Source organism: Onychostoma macrolepis, chromosome 20 (genome assembly GCF_012432095.1).
Source record: "Onychostoma macrolepis isolate SWU-2019 chromosome 20, ASM1243209v1, whole genome shotgun sequence".
Classification (NCBI taxonomy): Eukaryota; Metazoa; Chordata; class Actinopteri; order Cypriniformes; family Cyprinidae; genus Onychostoma; species Onychostoma macrolepis.
In genome coordinates, this window is record NC_081174.1 from 357,765 (window position 1) to 380,179 (window position 22,415).

General features: G+C 38.6%; 1 protein-coding gene across 2 annotated transcripts; it reads left to right on the forward strand.

The window, feature by feature from the left end:
* The first annotated feature begins 7,574 nt into the window (after positions 1–7,574).
* ndufaf7 (NADH:ubiquinone oxidoreductase complex assembly factor 7) lies at positions 7,575–21,726 on the forward strand. Of its 2 annotated transcripts, none has more exons than XM_058754933.1 (10): positions 7,575–7,732; positions 10,217–10,377; positions 13,897–13,977; positions 14,071–14,181; positions 16,078–16,288; positions 16,388–16,446; positions 16,582–16,695; positions 17,473–17,616; positions 19,106–19,279; positions 21,391–21,726. In XM_058754933.1, the coding sequence occupies exons 1-10, from the start codon at positions 7,693–7,695 to the stop codon at positions 21,592–21,594; spliced, it is 1,299 nt and encodes a 432-aa protein (XP_058610916.1). In that variant the 5' UTR covers positions 7,575–7,692; the 3' UTR covers positions 21,595–21,726. The 2 variants fall into 2 exon arrangements, with proteins under 2 accessions (XP_058610916.1, XP_058610915.1); XM_058754932.1 differs by having other exon boundaries at positions 13,897–13,972; positions 14,051–14,181.
* The last annotated feature ends 689 nt before the right edge of the window (positions 21,727–22,415 follow it).

A 22,415-nucleotide genomic window follows, 5' to 3' on the forward strand; every position in this document is an offset into this window, starting at 1 on the left:
TCTTTTAACAAACTTTGGTTAATCTTCCAAATACGAATACGAATTGATATATTCTTAATAAACTCTGTGGACGCTTCTGTCCCTCCATTGAAAGTGATCACATGATTTCTTAATTGGAGTACTTATTATCCAAACCCAATTAATACGTTTAAAGATTTTGATACGGTTAAAAAAGAAATTAAAAACGATTTGTCTTTTCCCCTCCCTCCAAAAGCTAAAGAGGTGAGCTTCAAGACTGAGATTCAAGATTTTTTAAGATTGAAATATAATTTTGATGTAAATAATTGGGTTTTTTGTGAAACAAGTATTGAAACTTTAGATAATCTTTTTGTGTGATATGGTACAACCTTTTTGAATTCCCACCACTCAATGTGAAGGTGGTCAGGTTTGGTTTTTTTCTTGAAAACAAAGATTTTGAATTTATTATTAATTTCCTGTTATGTTTTGGGAAGTTTTTTTTTTTATTTTTCACAAGTGCGGATAGTTTAAGTCTAAACTCAACTTTATCCAAAATTTGTTAAGAACAGAAAGCCCTTAAGTCGACTTCTCTCTTAGATTTGTATAGCTAATTTAATTTAAAAGCCTTGCACATACTTGCTCATACTTGCCTACACGGTTTTGCATGCCCCTAAATATACCGTATGTCAGAACTTTTCACCCCCCATATACTCCAAGGTCTAAATCTTTTTCTTTTCTTTTTCTTACATTTTGCAACAATATAAACTATCAAGCATTTGAGATTTACTGTGGTTGACAACATGGATCTCCATTTTGCTACTATGCTCTACACAAGTAAAAGCGATTAACTTTAGTCGGGATATTTATTAGATTAGATTAGATTCAACTTTATTGTCATTACACAAGTACAGGTACAGGGCAACGAAATGCAGTTTAGGTCTAACCAGAAGTGCAATAGCAGCAAGTGCAGTATATACAATGGTTGAATAAGTGCAGGACAAGGATATGTACTGAATATATGTATAAATATATATAGAAAGATGGTTATTAATATAAACAGAATTTACAGGTGAATATGTATAGTGAATAAATATACAGATGGCTATTACTATAAACAGAATTTACAGGTGATATGTACTATCAATATAATATATATACAGATGGTTATTACTATAGACAAGGTGTAAAGTGCAGTGGAAATGATTGCATATTACAATTAGACGTGCGGTGCAAAATGCTAATGTAAACATTGATAATGTAAACAACAGTCGGCAGTGCAAATGAGCATAGTCCAATTTAGGTATGGTAGTGCAAGATACAAAAGTAAACAGTTGTTACTGTAATAAAATTTACATTCAGTAGTGCAAATAAGGCAGATGTGAGGTAGGAGAGAAGAGTTAATAATATATGAGGAAGTGGATCAACGGGGTTAGAGTTCAGTAAAGAGACAGCTCTGGGGAAGAAACTGTTCTTTAGTCTGCTGGTCCTGGTCCGGAGGCACCTGAAACGCCTGCCGGAGGGCAGGAGAGAAAACAGTCTGTGGGCTGGGTGAGAGGAGTCCTTAAGGATGCTGCGAGCTCGATGCAGACAGCGTTTCCTCTGGATGTGTTCGATGGCAGGTAGTGGAGTCCCTGTGATGCGCTGGGCAGTTTTCACCACCGCTGCAGTGCCTTGCGCTCCGCAACAGAGCAGCTCCCATACCATACTGTGACACAGTTGGTCAGGATGCTTTCTATTGCGCAGCGATAGAAGTTCACCAGGATAGCCGAGGAGAGCTGATTCTTCCTCAGTGTCCTCAGAAAGAAGAGGCGCTGGTGAGCCTTCTTGACCAGGCTGGAGGTGTTGGTTTTCCACAACATGTCCGCCGAGATGTGGATCCCCAGGAACTTGAAACTGGAGACACGCTCAACAGCCATTCCATTGATGTGGATGGTGTCGTGTGTGCCTCTTGACTCCTTCCTGAAGTCCACGATGAGCTCCTTCGTTTTGGTGGTGTTGAGGAGCAGGTTATTTTCAGTGCACCATGTGGCCAGGTGCTGGATCTCCTCCCTATAGGCAGTCTCATCGTTGTTACTGATGAGGCCAATCACCGTGGTGTCGTCTGCAAACTTGACGATGGAATTAGATCCATACACAGGCTTGCAGTCGGAGGTGAAGAGGGAGTAGAAAGCGGGCTTAGCACACAGCCCTGTGGTACACCAGTGTTAAGTGTGATGGATGTGGAGCAGGTGAATCCTGATCGAACATTCTGGGGTCTGTTGGTCAGGAAGTCCAAAATCCAGTTACACATTGAGGTATTGATGCCCAGGTCTCCAAGTTTGGCTATTAACTTGGTTGGGATGACAGTGTTGAATGCTGAGCTGAAGTCAACAAACAGCATACGTGCATAAGTGTTCTTATTGTCCAGGTGAGTGAGCACAGAGTGCAGTGCCATGGAAACTGCATCCTCTGTGCTCCTATTGCTACGGTAGGCAAACTGGTGTGAGTCCAATGTGGATGGTAGAGAGTCTTTTAGGTGTTCCAGGACCAGCCGCTCAAAGCACTTCATGACGATGGGTGTGAGTGCTACAGGGCGGTAGTCATTAGGGCACCTCGGACTAGAGTGTTTTGGCACTGGCACAATGGAAGTGCATTTAAAGCATGTTGGTACGGCTGCTTGGGCAAGAGACAGGTTGAAAATGTCTGTAAAACCCCAGCGAGCTGCTCCGCACATGCCCTGAGAACACGACCAGGGATGTTGTCTGGTCCAGCAGCCTTGTGCGCTGATCCGGCTCAGTGCCTTGCAGACATCTGTGGAGGAGAGTATGATTGGTGGGTGGTCAGCTGAGGATTGAGCTTGGTGGCAGTTTCTCTGTTGTCTCTTTCAAAGCGAGCATAAAAGTAATTTAGCTCGTTCAGGAAGTTGACATCAGTGGCTGCGGGGTGGAGTGGGTGGGTTTGTAGTCACTGATGGCCTGAATGCCCTGCCACATGCGTCGAGGGTCAGAGTTGGAAAAGTGTCCCTCTATCTTTAGCTTGTAGCAGTGCTTGGCCTTTTGATGCCCCTCTTCAGGTTTGCTCTGGATGTGCTGTAGGCTTGTGCATCTCCTGATCTGAAGGCAGTGTTGCGTGACTTCAACAGGAGTCGCACTTCCTTGTTCATCAAGGCTTCTGATTTGGATATGTGGTGATCTGTTTCTGGGTTGTAACACTGTCAATGGTGATATTGATATGATCCAATACAGAGGAGGTGTAAGAGTCAATGTCTGTGTGAGCGCCACTGGTGGCTTGAGAAGCAAACATACTCCAGTCTGTGTGTAGAAACCTTTCCTGGAGTGTGGAATCTGCCCCCGCAGGCCACACCTTGATGGTCTTCACTGATGGCTTCACACGGTTGATGAGGGGTGCATATTTGGGGGTGAGGAACAAAGAAAGGTGATCTGACTGTCCCAGGTGGGGGAGGGGTGTCGCAACGTAAGCTCCAGCCATGTTTGTGTAAACATGGTCTAAGGTTTTGTTTCCTCTGGTGTGACAGGAAACATGCTGGTGAAACTTGGGTAGCACTGACTTTAAGTTTGAGTGATTAAAGTCACCTGCAACAATAAAAGCCGCTTCCGGGTGATCAGTCTGTTGTTTACTGATGGCTGCGTGAAGTTCTTTCATAGCAAGCTTGGCATCAGCATCCGGGGGAATATAGGCTGCAGTTATAATGGTGGAAGTGAACTCCCGCGGTAGATAAAACGGTCTACATTTAACCATGAGAAACTCAAGGTTAGCTGAACAATGACTCCCAACAATAGCAGAGTTTGTGCACCAAGCTTTGTTAATGTAAATGCACAATCCACCACCTCTGGTCTTACCGGAGCCATCTAATGTTCTATCCGCCCGGATTGTGTGGCGTCCCGCTAGCTCAATAGCGGTGTCCGGTATTCCGCTGTTTAACCAGGTTTCCGTGAAGATTAGGACGTTACAGTTCAAAAGTTTCTTGCTGTGTGTGATGCTGAGTCGAATCTCCTCCATTTTGTTCACTAGCGACCGTACATTGGCAAGGAAAATGCTGGGTAAAGAGAGCCGGTGTGGTGTTAGCCTTAGCTTAGCTCTTAGTCCTCCGCGCTTCCCCCGCCTTTGTTTACGATCTCGACGCCGCCTGCGAGCACTTCCGCCCGGCCGGGTAGGGTGCATAGCCTCGGGTGTCCTAGCGATCTCAGGAAGGAGTCGAAGATTGTCCATAAAAGTGTCGGAAATTCGCAAACCGATATCCAAAAGCTCACAACGGGTGTACGATGTAAAGGCACAGCTGTTCTGCACGAACAGGCCGAGATGAGTAAGAAAAATACCGCAAAATTGCAAAATCTGGAGAGACCCAGAGCCTCGCGATGTACTCGCGCCGCCATCTTGGGAACCATCCAATAAAGATATTATTTATTTTTTGACAGGAACGAAAACAAGCTAAGGCTGTAAGAGCTGTGTTATAATACGATTATTTTTAAACAATGACATTTGCAAACTTTGACTTTTTCTTACAACAATAATACCAACAAACACCAAGCATCCCAGATAGCAACATATTGTCGGCCCAGATCCGGCCCACATCTGGGCACATGTGGAATGATGATCTGGCCACATGTAGCGTGGAATGATGGCACTTGGGCGGACCGCTTCTGTTTGCCAGATCTGGGCCACAAGCAGGCCATAGCAATGCCACATGTCAGCCAAGAGCAAAGAAATAAACCACCCTGGACCTTATCTGAGCCACAAAATCTTCATATATTATTTATGGAGTCCTCTCGGCTTGTCTAAGCTTGTTAACAAGCAAATCACTGAAGGAAAGAAGAGAACAGAAAAAAAGGGACAAATAGAAATAAGAACTACAACTGGCTTAAGCCACAGCCTTAGATGAATTCAGCTGAAAATAAAACTTTAACTTTAAAACTTTAAACATTAAATCTCTGAAGATCTCTGCAGAGGAGGATTAAACAACTCCACAAACAGCATCACCAGTTTCACTTATTACTAACCAGACTGACTTTATTTCTGTCAGATGTCTACAGAAGTTCTTATTGAGAATTAATAGGGGTTTTATTTATAATTATTATTCATATATTGTGTAAAACAATGACTGACAAGTAAAAGATTAATTTATATAGAGTTAATACTTTCTTTGCTTTATTTTCATAGCACAAACTGATTTATTATCTGAAACAATCCAAAAATGGCTGGGTCGTCTGGGACGCAAAGGCAGCTATTTCCACCTTTTGACCACAAGATGTCATTAGTGTGCATCGTCTTGAAAAGCTTTGAGTAATTAACCTTTTTACGATACAGTTGAGGAAGCCTCGGTGCTTCGCAAAGCTTAATTTTTCCATCACTAATTGATGGTTCATCATCATGATGAAATAGCCTGGTTCGCTAATGTAATTTGACTCTAGCGATTGTGTTGCAGAACCAGTTAAAGATTTTTCTTTTTAAAGCACAAAAAGTTAAGCTCCAATAACACACAAAGACATCATAAATCAACACATGAGCCTCAACAGTGGTGACAATAGAAAGTGTAATGTTGTAATGCATGCTGGGTACCATAGTACAAAACTCCCAGCATGCATCACAGCATGAATAAATTATGCAGCTGAATTGTCCTATTATTTTCTTTAATTATAATTTTGGTTCATGAATTTATTTTGTATTTTTTGCTATGTCTTTTAGCAGCTTTTTGTGATGTCCAGAATTGATCCGATTAGCTGAATGTTCTGTCACCATTGTTGAGATTCATATGCTGATTGCTCATATCTGTGTGTGTCAGTGTTGCTCATCATTTTGTGTATTTTTTTTATGTTCAAACTGACGTTGCAGCTCAAGTTGCAGTAACACAGGGTTCATAATGTGAAAGCATTAAATTACACAGCTTCGAGATTCAAATGACAATATATGATAATTGTGAAACCAACAACAGCAAACTACCATGTACTGCAAATGTGTCAAATACACTGTCACAACAGCCAAAGAAAACAATTGATCAATAATAAGAGTTTAGAGCCCAACTAATGGAAACACCAATCACCATTATGGTGACTTCAAATGAAGCAAACATTAGATTTAAACCCCTGTTAATTCTCAATAAGAACTCCTGTAGACCTCTAATAGAAATGAAGTCAGTCTGGTTAGTAATAAATTAAGCTGGTGATGCTGTTTGTGGAGTTGTTTAATCCTCCTCTGCTGATTTAATGTATTTTTTCTTCAGCTGAAATCATCTAAGGCTGTGGCTTAAGTCAGTTGTAGTTCTTGAGTTTCTGTTTGTCTCTTTTTTTCTGTTCTGTTCTTTCCTTCAGTGATTTTGCTTGTTGCTTGTGACTCTATAAAAATATATATGAAGATTTTGTGGCTCAGATAAGGTCCAGTGTGGTTTATTTCTTTGCTCTTGGCTGACATGTGGCATTGCTATGGCCTCCTTGTGGCCCAGATCTGGCAAACAGGAGCGGTCCGCCCAAGTGCCATCATTCCACGCTACATGTGGCCAGATCATCATTCCACATGTGCCCAGATGTGGGCCGGATCTGGGCCGACAATATGTTGCTATCTGGATTGTTTAGAAAATAACAACTACTTCAGTGAAAAGCACATAATAGATTTTATATATTGCTTATTAAACTTTGTTAAATCATTGTTTATTGCAATGCAAAAGTATTGGTTCGATGATTTTAAATTAAATATTCACTGAAGGAAAGAGCAACAACAAGCAATGCTTTCAATTTCTCCTGGGAGGTTTGTATTTATGAGTTTGGAAGTTGCAATTATTAAGTCATTTGGTCGAAGCAATGGTGATGTATCTTCTTTCTGACATGACTTGAATGAACCACTGAACAGAAAGAAAGAGATGAGCATGAACCCAACATCTATGAATGACATACAACCACACAGCCTTTGATTAAATCAGCCTCAAAAGAATACATCAAATCACAATTCCAAAATTATGTTATGCCATTTTTATCTTCAACAAATGTAATACATTTAATGTAAATTAGATTAATAAGCTCTTGCTTATTAATGCAGTGAAGGGGTTTTTAGAGTTCAAACAGTTAATAAAAAACATCGCAATAATCCACACAACTCCAGTCTGATGATTTCTAATGACTTCGGTCTAATGATTTTTCCAGTGACTTCCAGTGTTTGGACTCTCATTCTAACAGCACCCATTCACTTTTATTGCATAATAAAACAACAACAAAACAAACAAACAAACAAAAAAACAACAACAAAAAAACTTATCTTGGAGAGCAGGTGAACTATACTTTTATAAAATATATTGTCTGTCAGTTGGTTCAAGAATAATTTAAATTAATTAAAAAATAATAATTTAAATTAGCCTATATAAATTGATACTATTATAGCCTATTACTTACAAATGGTTCAAAGGCACAAAATAATAGACGTGCATATGGGCAAATTTATGTCTCAATTTAACATAAACGTCAATAAAAGATATCACGAATTTACACACTACAAAATAGTAGGTGGCTGTATGCACATTTTACGATATGCACACTTTTCTGTCCACACTCCAGCCCAGTAGGAGGCGGTAATGCACCTTCAAGTTGTTTTCCCGCCATTAAATCCAAAAGAAGAAGAAGCTTAATCTCAGCCAATCAGAACAAAGGACTTGTGACATGTCCTGTGGCATGTTGATAGTTTGTAAATGTAGCACGTCGATGTTCATGATTATTGTTATATGACTTCGATGCATCAAATAAGGCGAGCAGCATGAGGACTCTGCTGAGGCTGAAGCGGCTAATGCCAGAAGGTGAGATTAGTTTATTTTAATCAGAGTGATACACTGCTATATTGGTAATGGTACACTGCAGAACATCAAAATGAATTGTGTAATAAATGTCTCAGACAGTAGTGTGCATCACTCTTGTTATGATCTCACTACGTTGCATGCTTAGTATACGGAAAATACACCGCTATAGTAATGTTAAGCTGGTTACATATATGTGTACATACGCTACTCGCTTGTGTCAAAAAAATAATACAAATAAACAAACAAACAAAAAATAATAATAATAAATAAAATAAACACGAAGAATTATCTCATAAACCCATATTTTCCTTACAACGGTACAATTACATGAACACTGTCACAATGCAGGGCAACACAACGACCACATGGTCAGGATTTTACCTAAATAATAAATTACATTTCAGTTTGGTTTTCACCAAAAGCTATTGTTTTCCCTCAGAACACTTGAAAATTAGAGCACACATCGTATTCTGTGATAAAACCTCTTACCAGCTGTATTACTACTGTTTTGGAGTACAGGTGCTGGTCATATAATTAGAATATCATCAAAAAGTTGATTTATTTCTCTAATTCCATTCAAAAAGTGAAACTTGTATATTATATTCATACATTACACACAGACTGATATATTTCAAATGTTTATTTCTTTTAATTTTGATGATTAGAGCTTACAGCTCATGAAAGTCAAAAATCAGTATCTCAAAATATTAGAATATTACTTAAGACCAATACAAAGAAAGAATTTTTAGAAATCTTGGCCAACTGAAAAGTATGAAAATGAAAAGTATGAGCATGTACAGCACTCAATACTTAGTTGGGGCTCCTTTTGCCTGAATTACTGCAGCAATGCGGCGTGGCATGGAGTCGATCAGTCTGTGGCACTGCTCAGGTGTTATGAGAGCCCAGGTTGCTCTGATAGTGGCTCTGGTGTCTCTCATCTTACTCTTGACAATATCCCATAGATTCTCTATGGGGTTCAGGTCAGGCGAGTTTGCTGGTCAATCAAGCACAGTAACACTATGGTCATTGAACCAGCTTTTGGTACCTTTGGCAGTGTGGGCAGGTGCCAAGTCCTGCTGGAAAATGAAATCAGCATCTCCATAAAGCTTGTCAACAGAAGGAAGCATGAAGTGCTCTAAAATTTCCTGGTAGATGGCTGTGTTGACTGTGGACATCAGAAAACACAGTGGACCAACACCAGCAGATGACATGGCAGCCCAAATCATCACTGACTGTGGAAACTTCACACTGGACTTCAAGCAACATGGATTCTGTGCCTCTCCACTCTTCCTCCAGACTCTGGGACCTTGATTTCCAAATGAAATGTAAAATTTACTTTCATCTGAAAAGAGGACTTTGGACCACTGAGCAACAGTCCAGTTCTTTTCTCCACAGCCCAGTTAAGATGCTTCTGATGTTGTCTCTGGTTCAGAAGTGGCTTGGTAGCCCTTTTCCTGAAGACGTCTGAGCGTGGTGACTCTTGATGCACTGACTCCAGCTTCAGTTCTCTCCTTGTGAAGCTCTCCCAAGTGTTTGAATCGGCTTTGCTTGACTGTATTCTCAAGCTTGCGGTCATCCCTGTTGCTTGTGCACCTTTTCCTACCCAAATTCTTCCTTCCAGTCAACTTTGCATTTAATATGCTTTGATACAGCACTCTGTAAACAGCCACACCTTTCAGTAATGACCTTCTGTGACTTACCCTCTTTGTGGAGGGTGTCAATGTTCGTCTTCTGGATCATTGCCAAGTCAGCAGTCTTCCCCATTATTGTGGTTTCAAAGAACAAGAGATACCCAGAATTTATACTGTAGGGATGGTCATTTATTCAAACTCAAATGTAAATATTCTAATATTTTGAGATACTGATTTTTGACTTTCATGAGCTGTAAGCTCTAATCATCAAAATTAAAAGAAATAAACATTTTAAATATATCAGTCTGTGTGTAATGAATGAATATAATATACAAGTTTCACTTTTTGAATGGAATTAGTGAAATAAATCAACTTTTTGATGATATTCTAATTATATGACCAGCACCTGTATATTTGTAAACAGGGTCTATGTGTCTTGTGGACTGCCTTGACACATTTGTTACTGAATATGAAAGTTTACCTAAAAGTGACAATTTAGTCATTATTATTGCCCTGATGTTGTTTTAATGCTGTATGACCTTTTTTTTCAGACCACAAAAGACCAATTTTCAGACCTTTTTTTTTTTTAATTGTCCCACTTGTAGGCCTACTTATCTATATAATTGCTGCAAATAGTGACCAGCTTCAGGCTTTAAAAGAAAATGCAAAAGTATCACAGAATGATTGCATACAACGTTTGGCATATTTTCCATGTGTTCTGAAAGCTTACAATAGGGTATGATGAAAACTAAACCAAAATGCAATTTGGCGATACTTTGGCAAACAACCCCACAATCAGATACAGTACAGACAGATATGTAAATGAGTTATAATGCGATGGTGTCTGTTGTAGTGCGGTGGACCATGTGGCAAAACAGATCCTGCTCAAACTCTTCCATCCAGAGACTGGAGCCAAACGCATCCATCCATAAACATCTTATCTCCAAAATTACTGCCACGGGTCCAATTTCAGTAGCTGAGTACATGAGGGAGGCACTCACCAATCCAGTGGCGGTATGTATCATGTCACATTTACTTTTTGTACTGTATATTATAGAACTGTTAAACTTTTTGTGTCCTTACAATTAGTGCTGGGTAAAAATACAGCTTTTCACATGAATCACAATCCTTATTTAAATGACTAAATATTGGTTATTAAAATCCCAAGATCATTTTTTTTAATGTTTGTCTTTTTTTCTGTGGATGAATGTAGTTTTTTTGTTTGGGCTACTCGATTATGGCAAAAATCTTAATAATTCTGATCAATATTGAAATATTATGTCACACAATTGATGGGCAATATGATCAACTTTCATGAATGAGTAATTTTAGATATGAGTGAAATTTCACAATTACCAATTTTGATAATTTAGCAAAAACTGATACTAGGATAACTAATGTAAATAAAGGTTCCTCAAAACAATTATAGAAGGCAAATAAACTTAGTAATACAATAAGAGCAAAGACACTAATCACAAACAAAAAGGATGAATAAATACAACAGAACAAAGATACAAATGAAATGAGCAGTGCTCTAAGTTTCCCAGTAAGGTCTACGAACGGTAGTTTTTAGGTAAGTTATAGATTACTTACAACAGAAATTGAATAAAGTCACATGGGGAACAGTGGTTCTCATTCACTAATAATTGCATAGATTATGGGTATGCATGGGAGATCTTCTCACAAAAAAATGCCGCCTAATTCACAGCACATGTATAAGCACATGAATAGTTCACCTCAAAATGGAAAATTCTGTCATTATTTACTCACCCTCATGTTGTTCCAAACCTGTATAGGTTTCTTTCTTATGTTGAACACGAAAGAAGATATTTTGAAGAATGCTGGTAATCAAACAGCCCACAGTATTTTTTTCTCTACTATGGAAGTCAATGGAGGCCAACAATTTTTTGATTACCACCAACCTTATACAGGTTTGGAAAGACATGAGGGTGAGTAGACTAAATGTTGACAGAATTTTCAATTTTGAGGTGAACTATTCCCTTAACCTCGTTCCAGAGTTCGAAAATTTGGATTATTTTAAATGAGCAGCCGTGTGCCCGAGGTTAGTCATTTGCATAAACATGCCCAAACCATCTCCATATACAGTGAGGAAAATAAGTATTTGAACACCCTGCTATTTTGCAAGTTCTCCCACTTAGAAATCATGGAGGGGTCTGAAATTGTCATCGTAGGTGCATGTCCACTGTGAGAGACATAATCTAAAAAAAAAATCCAGAAATCACAATGTATGATTTTTTAACTATTTATTTGTATGATACAGCTGCAAATAAGTATTTGAACACCTGAGAAAATCAATGTTAATATTTGGTACAGTAGCCTTTGTTTTGCATTACAGAGGTCAAAGCGTTTCCTGTAGTTTTCACCAGGTTTGCACACACTGCAGGAGGGATTTTGGCCCACTCCTCCACACAGATCTTCTCTAGATCAGTCAGGTTTCTGGCCTGTCGCTGAGAAACACGGAGTTTGAGCTCCCTCCAAAGATTCTCTATTGGGTTTAGGTCTGGAGACTGGCTAGGCCACGCCAGAACCTTGATATGCTTCTTACAGAGCCACTCCTTGGTTATCCTGGCTGTGTGCTTGGTCATTGTCATGTTGGAAGACCCAGCCTCGACCCATCTTCAATGCTCTAACTGAGGGAAGGAGGTTGTTCCCCAAAATCTCGCAATACATGGCCCCGGTCATCCTCTCCTTAATACAGTGCAGTCGCCCTGTCCCATGTGCAGAAAAACACCCCAAAGCATGATGCTACCACCCCATGCTTCACAGTAGGGATGGTGTTCTTGGGATGGTACTCATCATTCTTCTTCCTCCAAACACGTTTAGTGGAATTATGACCAAAAGTTCTATTTTGGTCTCATCTGACCACATGACTTTCTCCCATGACTCCTCTGGATCATCCAAATGGTCATTGGCAAACTTAAGTCGGGCCTGGACATGTGCTGGTTTAAGCAGGGGAACCTTCCGTGCCATGCATGATTTCAAACCATGACGTCTTAGTGTATTACCAACAGTAACCTTGGAAGCGGTGGTCCCAGCTCTTTTCAGGTCATTGACCAGCTCCTCCCGTGTAGTTCTGGGCTGATTTCTCACCTTTCTTAGGATCATTGAGACCCCACGAGGTGAGATCTTGCATGGAGCCCCAGTCCGAGGGAGATTGACAGTCATGTTTAGCTTCTTCCATTTTCTAATGATTGCTCCAACAGTGGACCTTTTTCACCAAGCTGCTTGGCAATTTCCCGTAGCCCTTTCCAGCCTTGTGGAGGTGTACAATTTTGTCTCTAGTGTCTTTGGACAGCTCTTTGGTCTTGGCCATGTTAGTAGTTGGATTCTTACTGATTGTATGGGGTGGACAGGTGTCTTTATGCAGCTAACGACCTCAAACAGGTGCATCTAATTTAGGATAATAAATGGAGTGGAGGTGGACATTTTAAAGGCAGACTAACAGGTCTTTGAGGGTCAGAATTCTAGCTGATAGACAGGTGTTCAAATACTTATTTGCAGCTGTATCATACAAATAAATAGTTAAAAATCATACATTGTGATTTCTGGATTTTTTTTTAGATTATGTCTCTCACAGTGGACATGCACCTACGATGACAATTTCAGACCCCTCCATGATTTCTAAGTGGGAGAACTTGCAAAATAGCAGGGTGTTCAAATACTTATTTTCCTCACTGTATATGGGCTTTTCACACAACCTTTCCTTTGCAGCATTTTCCCACTCTCTTCATATGACATACTGTATTTTGTTGACCAAATGACTGAATTTTGTTGTCTTTAAGAATATCAGTATTACATCATTCCGTAGCTTAGTAAAAGGTTATCAAATAGAACAATATTTTATCTGTAGATCAGAGAATGTTAAATTAGCCCTGTAATAAACAATATGTGGTAAAAACAATATGAGCATGGTGAGATGGAAAGATAAAAAATCTCCTAATGTATGTAATTTTTAGAAGCTGGTCATTCTGTATGCAAATTTTTTTGCACCCTTTTGCCTTTTAATTCATACAATACAATACAATACAAATTTTATTTCTATAGCACATTTAAAACAACTGCCGTTGACCAAAGTGCTTACCAGCATCAATACATATAGTCACAAAAACTAAATTCAACAACAATTCAACAAAATTCAACATTAAAATGTAAAACCTGATCCCTCTAATCGACTCCAAAAGCTCTACTAAAAAGGTGCAATTTCAATCTAGACTTAAAAGCATCCACAGATGGGGAAGATTTAATATGCATTGGGAGAGGGTTCCATAAACGGGGAGCAGCCACTGAAAAGGAAATAAAAGGTCAGCAATATATTTTGGAGAAATGCCATGCAATGCTTTAAAAACCATCAGCAAAACCTTGAATTAAATTCTAGATTCATATGGATTATATGGATGTCTATGCATTCATGCAAACACATACCCACCCACCCACTTGTAGACATTATAAGAGGTAGTCAGATAGCAAGCACTCTTCCACCAAAGACCAAAAGTCTGTTGTTTGCCTTTTTAGGGATATTACGTGAAAAATGACATGCTTGGAGCAGGTGGTGATTTTATTACATCACCAGAGATCAGTCAGATTTTCGGTGAGGTAAGCATTGTTTTGAATAAAATGATGACTGATACTTACAACCATGTAAAAATATTTTCTTATTTTATGACAGTTATATATGGTCTTCCACAGCTGTTGGGTGTCTGGTGTGTCAGTGAGTGGATGGCGGCTGGGAAATCCAGCATGTTCCAGTTAGTGGAGCTTGGACCAGGTAGAGGCTCATTGGCCAGTGACATCCTGAGGGTAAATACTCCAATGAATATTTTTGGTTTAATTGGACAATCTGTGATTGTCTGGTAGAGGAAGGTGCTATAAAATATACTAATATTGGCACCTTTGGTAAATATGAGCAAAACAGGCTATCTATCATCTTGGTCTTTCATTTCATTTTCACTCACTTTTATTTCAAGTATAATTGCGTGTCACAATGATGCTTAATGATGTTGAAGAACACTTGGCAAAGGATTTGAAAACATTCCTCCATACTGAATCTCCAGGTTCTTCAGGTTAAGAGGTTCATGCTCGTAGGATGAGCTGAAGAGGAGAGCCCATGTGTTTCTTAAGGGGCAAACTCCAGGAGAAAGTTTGTACAGGCCTTGTGTAAATGATTTTGTGTTTTCTAGGGCATTCCAGGACCCAGTGTTAGGACAGGGCACCTCTCTGACATTTTGGAAACAAAGAGTAACAAATTCATTTCATATTTATTCAGAGAAATAAGTATTATAATTTACAAGTTAGAGGTATTTTCATTTTTAACTTTCCTAATTCAGTTAAATTCTAGATGCACAAAGTATTTGAACAGAATCTGCAGCTTAATAAAACTTGATTCTGATTGGTCAGTCGTGTTATTCCCTGATAACAATCGTCGTAGTTAGCAACACTGAATAACACACCACCCACCTAGTTAGCAAATCCCTCAGATTTGTCAACTAACAAATTTTCTTAAATTAATTTACATAATTTCTATTCATCCAACAATCATTTTTAATTGTTGTTTACTGTTCAGGTGAGATTCCTTTGTTGAGCAATGTTCAATGTATTATAGCAATGTGAGACATGCTGATCTGTCACTCGCCCATAAGCAAGTGAAGTGGAAAACTTGGTCACCCCATTCTTTCTCTGCTTCTGTTTATATCTCCTCTTCTTAAAGGGGTCATTAGATGCCCATTTTCCACAGTTTGATATGATTGTTTAGGGTATTTAGGTAGATCTGAAACAAACGTAATCCACTGCGTCTTCAGGAGTGGAGTAAATGACGACTACTATGTTCATTATTATCTGCTCCGGCATCGAAACAATGGCGGACCGATGACAGCTCACTCAGGGCGGAGCTGTGATAAAACCAAAGACTGACGCCACTGTCAATCAACAATCGTGGGAGGGGCCTGTGCAGAACTATGTCATTCTGCCAAGAATCTGAGATCGGCTTGATATGAGAAAGGGGTTTGGATTTATCGAGATTTTAAAAAAAGGACTGGGTGGATTTTTATCATTAAAGGGTTGTTTCAGTTCAAATAACATGTAAAAGTGAATTTTGCATCCAATGACCCCTATAATGAAACTCAGCTGTGTTCGATCAGCGTGTGATCAGAGCGGCTGATTAGTTGCAGTTTCCAGGGTGATGCTGACACACAATCGGGACCCATGTCACACTATTGTATATGTTTTTGCAAAACACTGATAAAAGAAGTGATGAAATGTGTTAAGCTGAAGGGTGACACTTACGTTTAATTTAGGGAGTTAAACTATATCCCTTATATCACAGATTACTTTGTTTTCATGCTAATAAAACACTGTAATTTAAACCAGGATAAAATATATGATTAATACATTTGCATCTGGTCTGAAGAGATAAATTAATTGTTGAAATCATCACATTGTGAGGATAAACTGCATTTTTTTTTTTCTCCCAGCAAGATTTTGCTCATATGTACTAAAGGTGACTATTAGCGAAGGGTGCTGTATAATATATTGCATATCCCCCAAAATGTGGTTGTTGTGCCGCTCTTCTCAGAAATACTACATGCAAACAACACTGAATACAATATAGACTAGAGTATCAAAAGGAATGCATGATGTACTTACAAGTGTGAGGATACTTTGAATTTTTATATAAACAAGTGTGATCATACGTAACAGGTCTTCAGTCAGTTGAAAACTGTTCTGGGTGAGACGGAAATCTCTGTTCATCTTGTGGAGGTCAGCCCAAAGTTGAGCCAATTTCAGGCTGAATGTCTAACTGGAGATAATACACAGCTCAATGATGGTGATCAGCCTGTTTACCGCAGTGGCACCACACGTACAGGCCTGCCTGTATACTGGTACCGCAGGATAGAGGACATCCCAAGAGGTACGGATGCATCAAACTGTCATGTAATCACACAAACTCAAGTTGATGGGAAATGAACCTCTTAGTTTGTTGTAGCTAAAGTCTGCTTTCCTTTGCCAGGTTTTAGCATCTTCCTTGCCCATGAGTTTTTTGACGCTTTACCCATTCACAAGTTTCAGGTACATAACTTCAGTATTCACATGAAATATTAAAAATCTTAGGATTAATTTTAAATAAAAAATTTTCAAACATGCAATTTAAATGAACATTAGCATTACCTTACAGGCCAAACTACATTTTTCTTTTTCTTTTAGAGAACAGAGAAAGGCTGGCGGGAGGTGATGGTTGATATTGATCCTGAAAGTCCAGAAAAACTGAGATTTGTGCTTTCTCACAGTCCTACTCTCTCCTCCAGCGTTCTTATACAGGTGAGTTCTCCCTCTACTGTTACCGTTTGTCATGTGGCTGATCACAGGCAACTGATGGGGAAAAATGCAATGTTAATCTTACAATTTTAATTCTATTGTACATTTAAAAATAACAGCAATGCTTTCCAAAATAGTACGGTTAAACGTAAATATATAATAAAAATATATAAAATAATATAATGAATAAATATCAAATATTTACATTCACAACACTTTTACAACAATTAACGTAACGTGATGGTATAGTTACAGCATTTGCTGGCTAAAGAGGTGACACCAGCCAGTCAATTTCTGACTCCCTGGAGTGGTGTAACTATGTCAAAAACCCATTAAACATTAAATATCATAAGAGGGATGACCCCAATAGATGCTGTTTTGATAGTGTTTTGAACTGTGTTTTAAAAAGGTTTCTCAGTTTCATCATCTTGGGCATCCTTGTTTTTCAAGTCATGTCAAGTCACCTTTATTTATATAGTGCTTTTAACAATACAGATTGTGTCAAATCTGACTTTCGAGGTTCGATTTATTTAAAAAGCACATTTAAAACAACTTTAGTGTCACTGACTGAACCCTGTAAATCAGGGGTCACCAAGTTTGGTCCTGGAGAGTTTAGCTCCAACCATAATCAAACACACCTGAAGCAGCTAATCAAGGTCTTACTAGGTATACTTGAAACTTCCAGGCTGGTGTGTTGAGGCAAGTTGGAGCTAAACTCTGCAGGACACCGGCCCTCCAGGATCAAGTTTGATGATCCCTGCTGTAAATGATTCTTTTTAGAAAGATGAAAACCGACAGCATGTGGAAGTATGTCCAGAAGGTGGAGTCATTGTTCAGAAACTGGCCAATCGGATTGCAGAGGACGGAGGCGCAGCCTTGATTGTAGACTATGGACATGATGGAACAAAAACTGATACTTTCAGAGTAAGTGCCATAATAGTCATCTCTCTCAGGCTTTCTAATGCTTCTTCATCCTCAACAGATTTGTTAATAAAATATCTGTTTTATTTCCTATGGCTATTCTGTTTTTCCCCACTTCCTGCTGTTAACTACTGTTACTACCATCATGCTATTTGATGAAAAATGATGAAAAGAACAGCCGAGTCTCATTCACACTAGTGAAGGAAAGATTGGATTATTTTACCAGCTCTCATTTCAATCTCATTCAGCAATATCAGCAAATACTTATTAATATTTATATATAAAAAGTCATTTAAAATGTTAAATTCTCAGTAAATGCTCACATTAGGAGATAAAGTATTAGAAACCCAAATGATTAGTTCACTTCTCAAATCTTGTTCATTACGCAACAGACTCAATGAACAAATTTTTCATGAATGATCCATCACCAATTCATACAGAGACAATGAATAGAGTAATGAAAGTTAAAAATAGATGCATCATCTGGAGATATTTCAAACCAAGTAAATGCAGAGCTAATTGGGACATTGTGTGATGATGTTCTGTTATTATTGTTAATAAATGATAAACAAAACCAGTATTTTGATCATTTGCATTTTAAATAAAATTCAGGTACCTTAATTTGAATTCTGAGTTTCAATTTCAGATATAATGTGGCTATAAATACTCATTTTATCCTTGGAATAAAAAATATTGATACTGGATTTTGTTAGTACTTTAATATTTTAAATATACTTCCCTTATGTTGATTCTGTCTTAATTTGAGAATTCTTTATGTAAGGATATTTATAATAACAAATTTTAATGTTAGGTGCAATGAATCATAATTCGCTAGTTTTAATTCAATTAAATTCAAGTTCAATTCAAGTTTATTTGTATAGCGCTTTTTACGATACAATCGTTGCAAAGCAGCTTTACAGGAAATTATTTTTCTACTATATATATATGCATACACATACGCACACATGCACATATATATACATACATATACACATACACACAGAAGAAACCCAATATATTTAAGTTATGACAGACTTAACTTGGTAATTATGTGTTGTCTGAGGGTTGGCATCCTCCGTGGTCCTCTGAGGTGTTGCCATCATCTCTTCTCAGGTGTTTGGTCATCTCGGATCTTTTTAAGAGTTGGATCCAGACTGACGCTTTAGTAATTCCTAGTTACCACAGGATGTTAATCCCGTGGCAGAATCAGAGAAACAGATAGAGACATAATTAGCGTAGCGTAAAGTTTTAAAACTTTAATTGCTTAATTACTTAAGTGTTCATAATCACTCTAAACTTAAAAATGTACAATATAAAAAGGAATATACTCCCCAGAAAGTTAAGTTCCATTGATTGAGTGTAGATTTACATTCATTTTACAAATGTTGGCCCAAAATACATCCATTGATTCCACATGAGACTCATCTGTTTTTTGAAATTTGGGTCAGGCAGTCACCGTATTTTGTTGTTAAAAAGTCAATTTCTGTGGCAGGGCTTTAAAGGCCATCAAATCCACAATGTCTTGGAAGCACCTGGCATGGCAGACTTGACAGCAGATGTTGACTTCAGTTACCTGAGGAAAATGACAGGAAATGAGGTGACCTGCTTGGGACCCATCACACAAAGATCCTTCCTGAAGAACATGGGCATTGACTCACGCTTGCAGGTGAGAATGACGATAGTAATGTCCGGGTGCTTCCCCCAGAACCATTCTGAGAAAAGTTTGCGTTAAAGGCCAGTGGAAAACATTTTAAATCGCTATTGGGTACTGTTTAAAAATTCAGTTTCAGTTTTTTTTTTAAATGCTGTTCTTTTGAACTTTGTATTCATCAAAGAATCCTTAAAAAAAATTAATTTAGCATCTTCAGTGTCTTGGCCTGATGTTGACCAACTTTAAAGATCTTATCAAGCCTTGCAGTCTGAGGAATGTTTTTGTATTTTTAGTTTAGAAAACACATGCAGTCTCTGTATTATTACATTCCTGACCTGGGCCCTAATTAGTAAATTCTAACACTATTAAGACTGTGTGCTTTGTTTTTAAGCCAGGTTTACACACACCTAATCATGTTAAGGATAAATACTTTATATATTTGAAATAAAATGGTTGTTTGTGTGCACAACCCAAATTCCGGAAATGTTGGGACGTTTTTAAAATTTGAATAAAATGAAAATTGAAAGACTTTCAAATCACATGAGCCAATATTTTATTCACAATAGAACATAACAATGTTTAAACTGAGAAATGTTACACTTTTATCCACTCATTTCAAATTTGATGCCTGCTACAGGTACTCAAAAAAGTTGGCACGGGGGCAACAAAGGGCTGAAAAAGCAAGAAATTTGGAAAGATTCAGCTAGGAGAACATCTAGCAACTAATTTAGTTAATTGACATCAGGTCTGTAACATGATTAGCTATAAAAGGGATGTCTTAGAGAGGCAGAGTCTCTCAGAAGTAAAGATGGGCAGAGGCTCTCCAATCTGTGAAAGAGTGCGTAAAAAGATTGTGGAATACTTTAAAAATGAATGTTCCTCAATGTCATATTGCAAAGACTTTGCAAATCTCATCATCTACAGTGTATAACATCATCAAAAGATTGAGAGAAACTGGAGAAATCTCTGTGCGTAAGTGACAAGGCCAAAGACCTTTGTTGGATGCCTGTGGTCTTCAGGCCCTCAGGCGACACTGCATCACTCATCGACATGATTCTGTCATTGACATTACTAAATGGGCCCAGGAATACTTCCAGAAACCACTGTCTGTAAACACAATCCGCCGTGCCATCTGCAGATGCCAACTAAAGCTCTACCATGTAAAAAGGAAGCCATATGTGAACATGGTCCAGAAGTGCCGTCGTGTCCTGTGGGCCAAGGCTAATTTAAAATGGACTGTTTCAAAGTAGAAAAGTGTTCAATGGTCAGACGAGTCCAGGTTAAAGAGGAGGGAGATCTTCCAGCGTGTTATCAGCGTTCAGTTTAAAAGCCAGCATCTCTGATGGTATGGGGGTGCATAAGTGTATACGGTATGGGCAGCTTGTATGTTTTGGAAGGCACTATGAATGCTGAAAGGTATATAAAGGTTTTAGAGCAACATATGCTCCCCTCCAGACGACGTGTATTTCAGCAGGACAATGCAAAACCACATACTGCAGCTATTACAACCAGATCCAGATCTTTCACCTATAGAGAACATTTGGCACATCATTAATCGAAAAATACATCAAAGACGACCATGAACTCTTCAGCAGCTGGAAACCTGTATCAGGCAAGAATGGGACCAAATTCCAACACCAAAACTCATAACCTCGATGCCCAGACATCTTCAAACTGTTTTGAAAAGAAGAGGAGATGCTAGACCATGGTAAACATGTCCCTGTCCCAACTATTTTGAGACCCGTAGCAGGCATCAAATTTGAAATGAGCTCATTTTGTGCATAAAATTTCTCAGTTTAAACATTTGTTGTTATCTATGTTCTACTGTGAATAAAATATTGGCTCATGTGATTTGAAATTCTTTCAATTTTCATTTTATTCAAATTTAAAAAACGTCCCAACATTTTTGAAATTCGGGTTGTATATTTGTGCCTACTAAACAATATTTTGGGGACAAATTTGTACCCAGAAGTGAGCTAAAAAAGCTTCTCAAAACCTAAAAAAAACCTGTGTTGTATTAGCTGACCCCTTTACAAATCTCCCTTAAATACTTGGGGTTTAACCCTTTGTTTTGGCAAAGTTGTTGTTTTAACTCTTCTCATTTGCTTTGCCGCGTTCTGTTTTAGGTCCTCTTGAGGAACTGTCATGACCCCTCCACCAGAGCGCAGCTCATCCACAGCTATGACATGCTAATTAACCCTGAGAAAATGGGACACAGGTTTCAGTTCTTCTCTGTGCTTAATCGAGGTCGGCTGGCTCAGTATGCAGGAATGCAGAAGAACACAGCACCATTGCCAGTGGCTGGCTTTGCTGAGCTGGACATGCAATGAAAAGACTGTAAATGGACATAATGTAGCAGCATCTACATGTTTAACTAGACAACCAGATGTAATCTTATGCTACAGATGTGCATTGGACTGTGCTGATTGTCTGGATTAGGTGAAATAAATATTTTATTGTTTGATGGTCTCCACTCTCTTTTTTACAATAATAAATACAAAAAAGCATGATTTATTTCTGCACAAATTGCATAAAGGTAGTTGACATGACATGTAGATTTACTTTACCTCCTTGTATTTTAATTGTGTTAGGAGTGTTTTATCAGAGACCGGTCTGATACAGTGGTTCTCAGCTCTAGTCCTGGGAACCCACCACTTTGCATTTTTGCATTTCCCTTATCTGACACACAATACTCTGTTCATGGAGCTGATGATCTGAATCAGGTTTGTTAAATAAGGAAGACAGTCATATAAAATGTGCAAAGCGGTGGGTTCCCATGACCAGAGTTGAGAACCACGGTATTAGACCTCTCTGAGGTCTAGGTATGGTCTGATATTTGAAGCAGTTAATGTTAACTCTTTTACAAGCCAAAAAAGGGAGGCAAAGGCAGGGAATAGGAAAGATGTGATGAGAGTGAGCAGAGCTTATTGAATACTCTTAGTATCATCTTTATCTTTGCTGTGTCTGACCTGGTTTGACCAATACTCCATCCATGTCCCAACATCTAGTTGTAGGGCTTCCCAAAAGTATCTAAGCTGCTTTAGCAGTAAAGGGAGGGAATAATCCTATTTGCCAGGCTCTAGAAATTAAATGTTTAACAAGACACAAGAAAGTGTTTAATAGAGCAGTGTTTCCCAACCTTGATTATGAA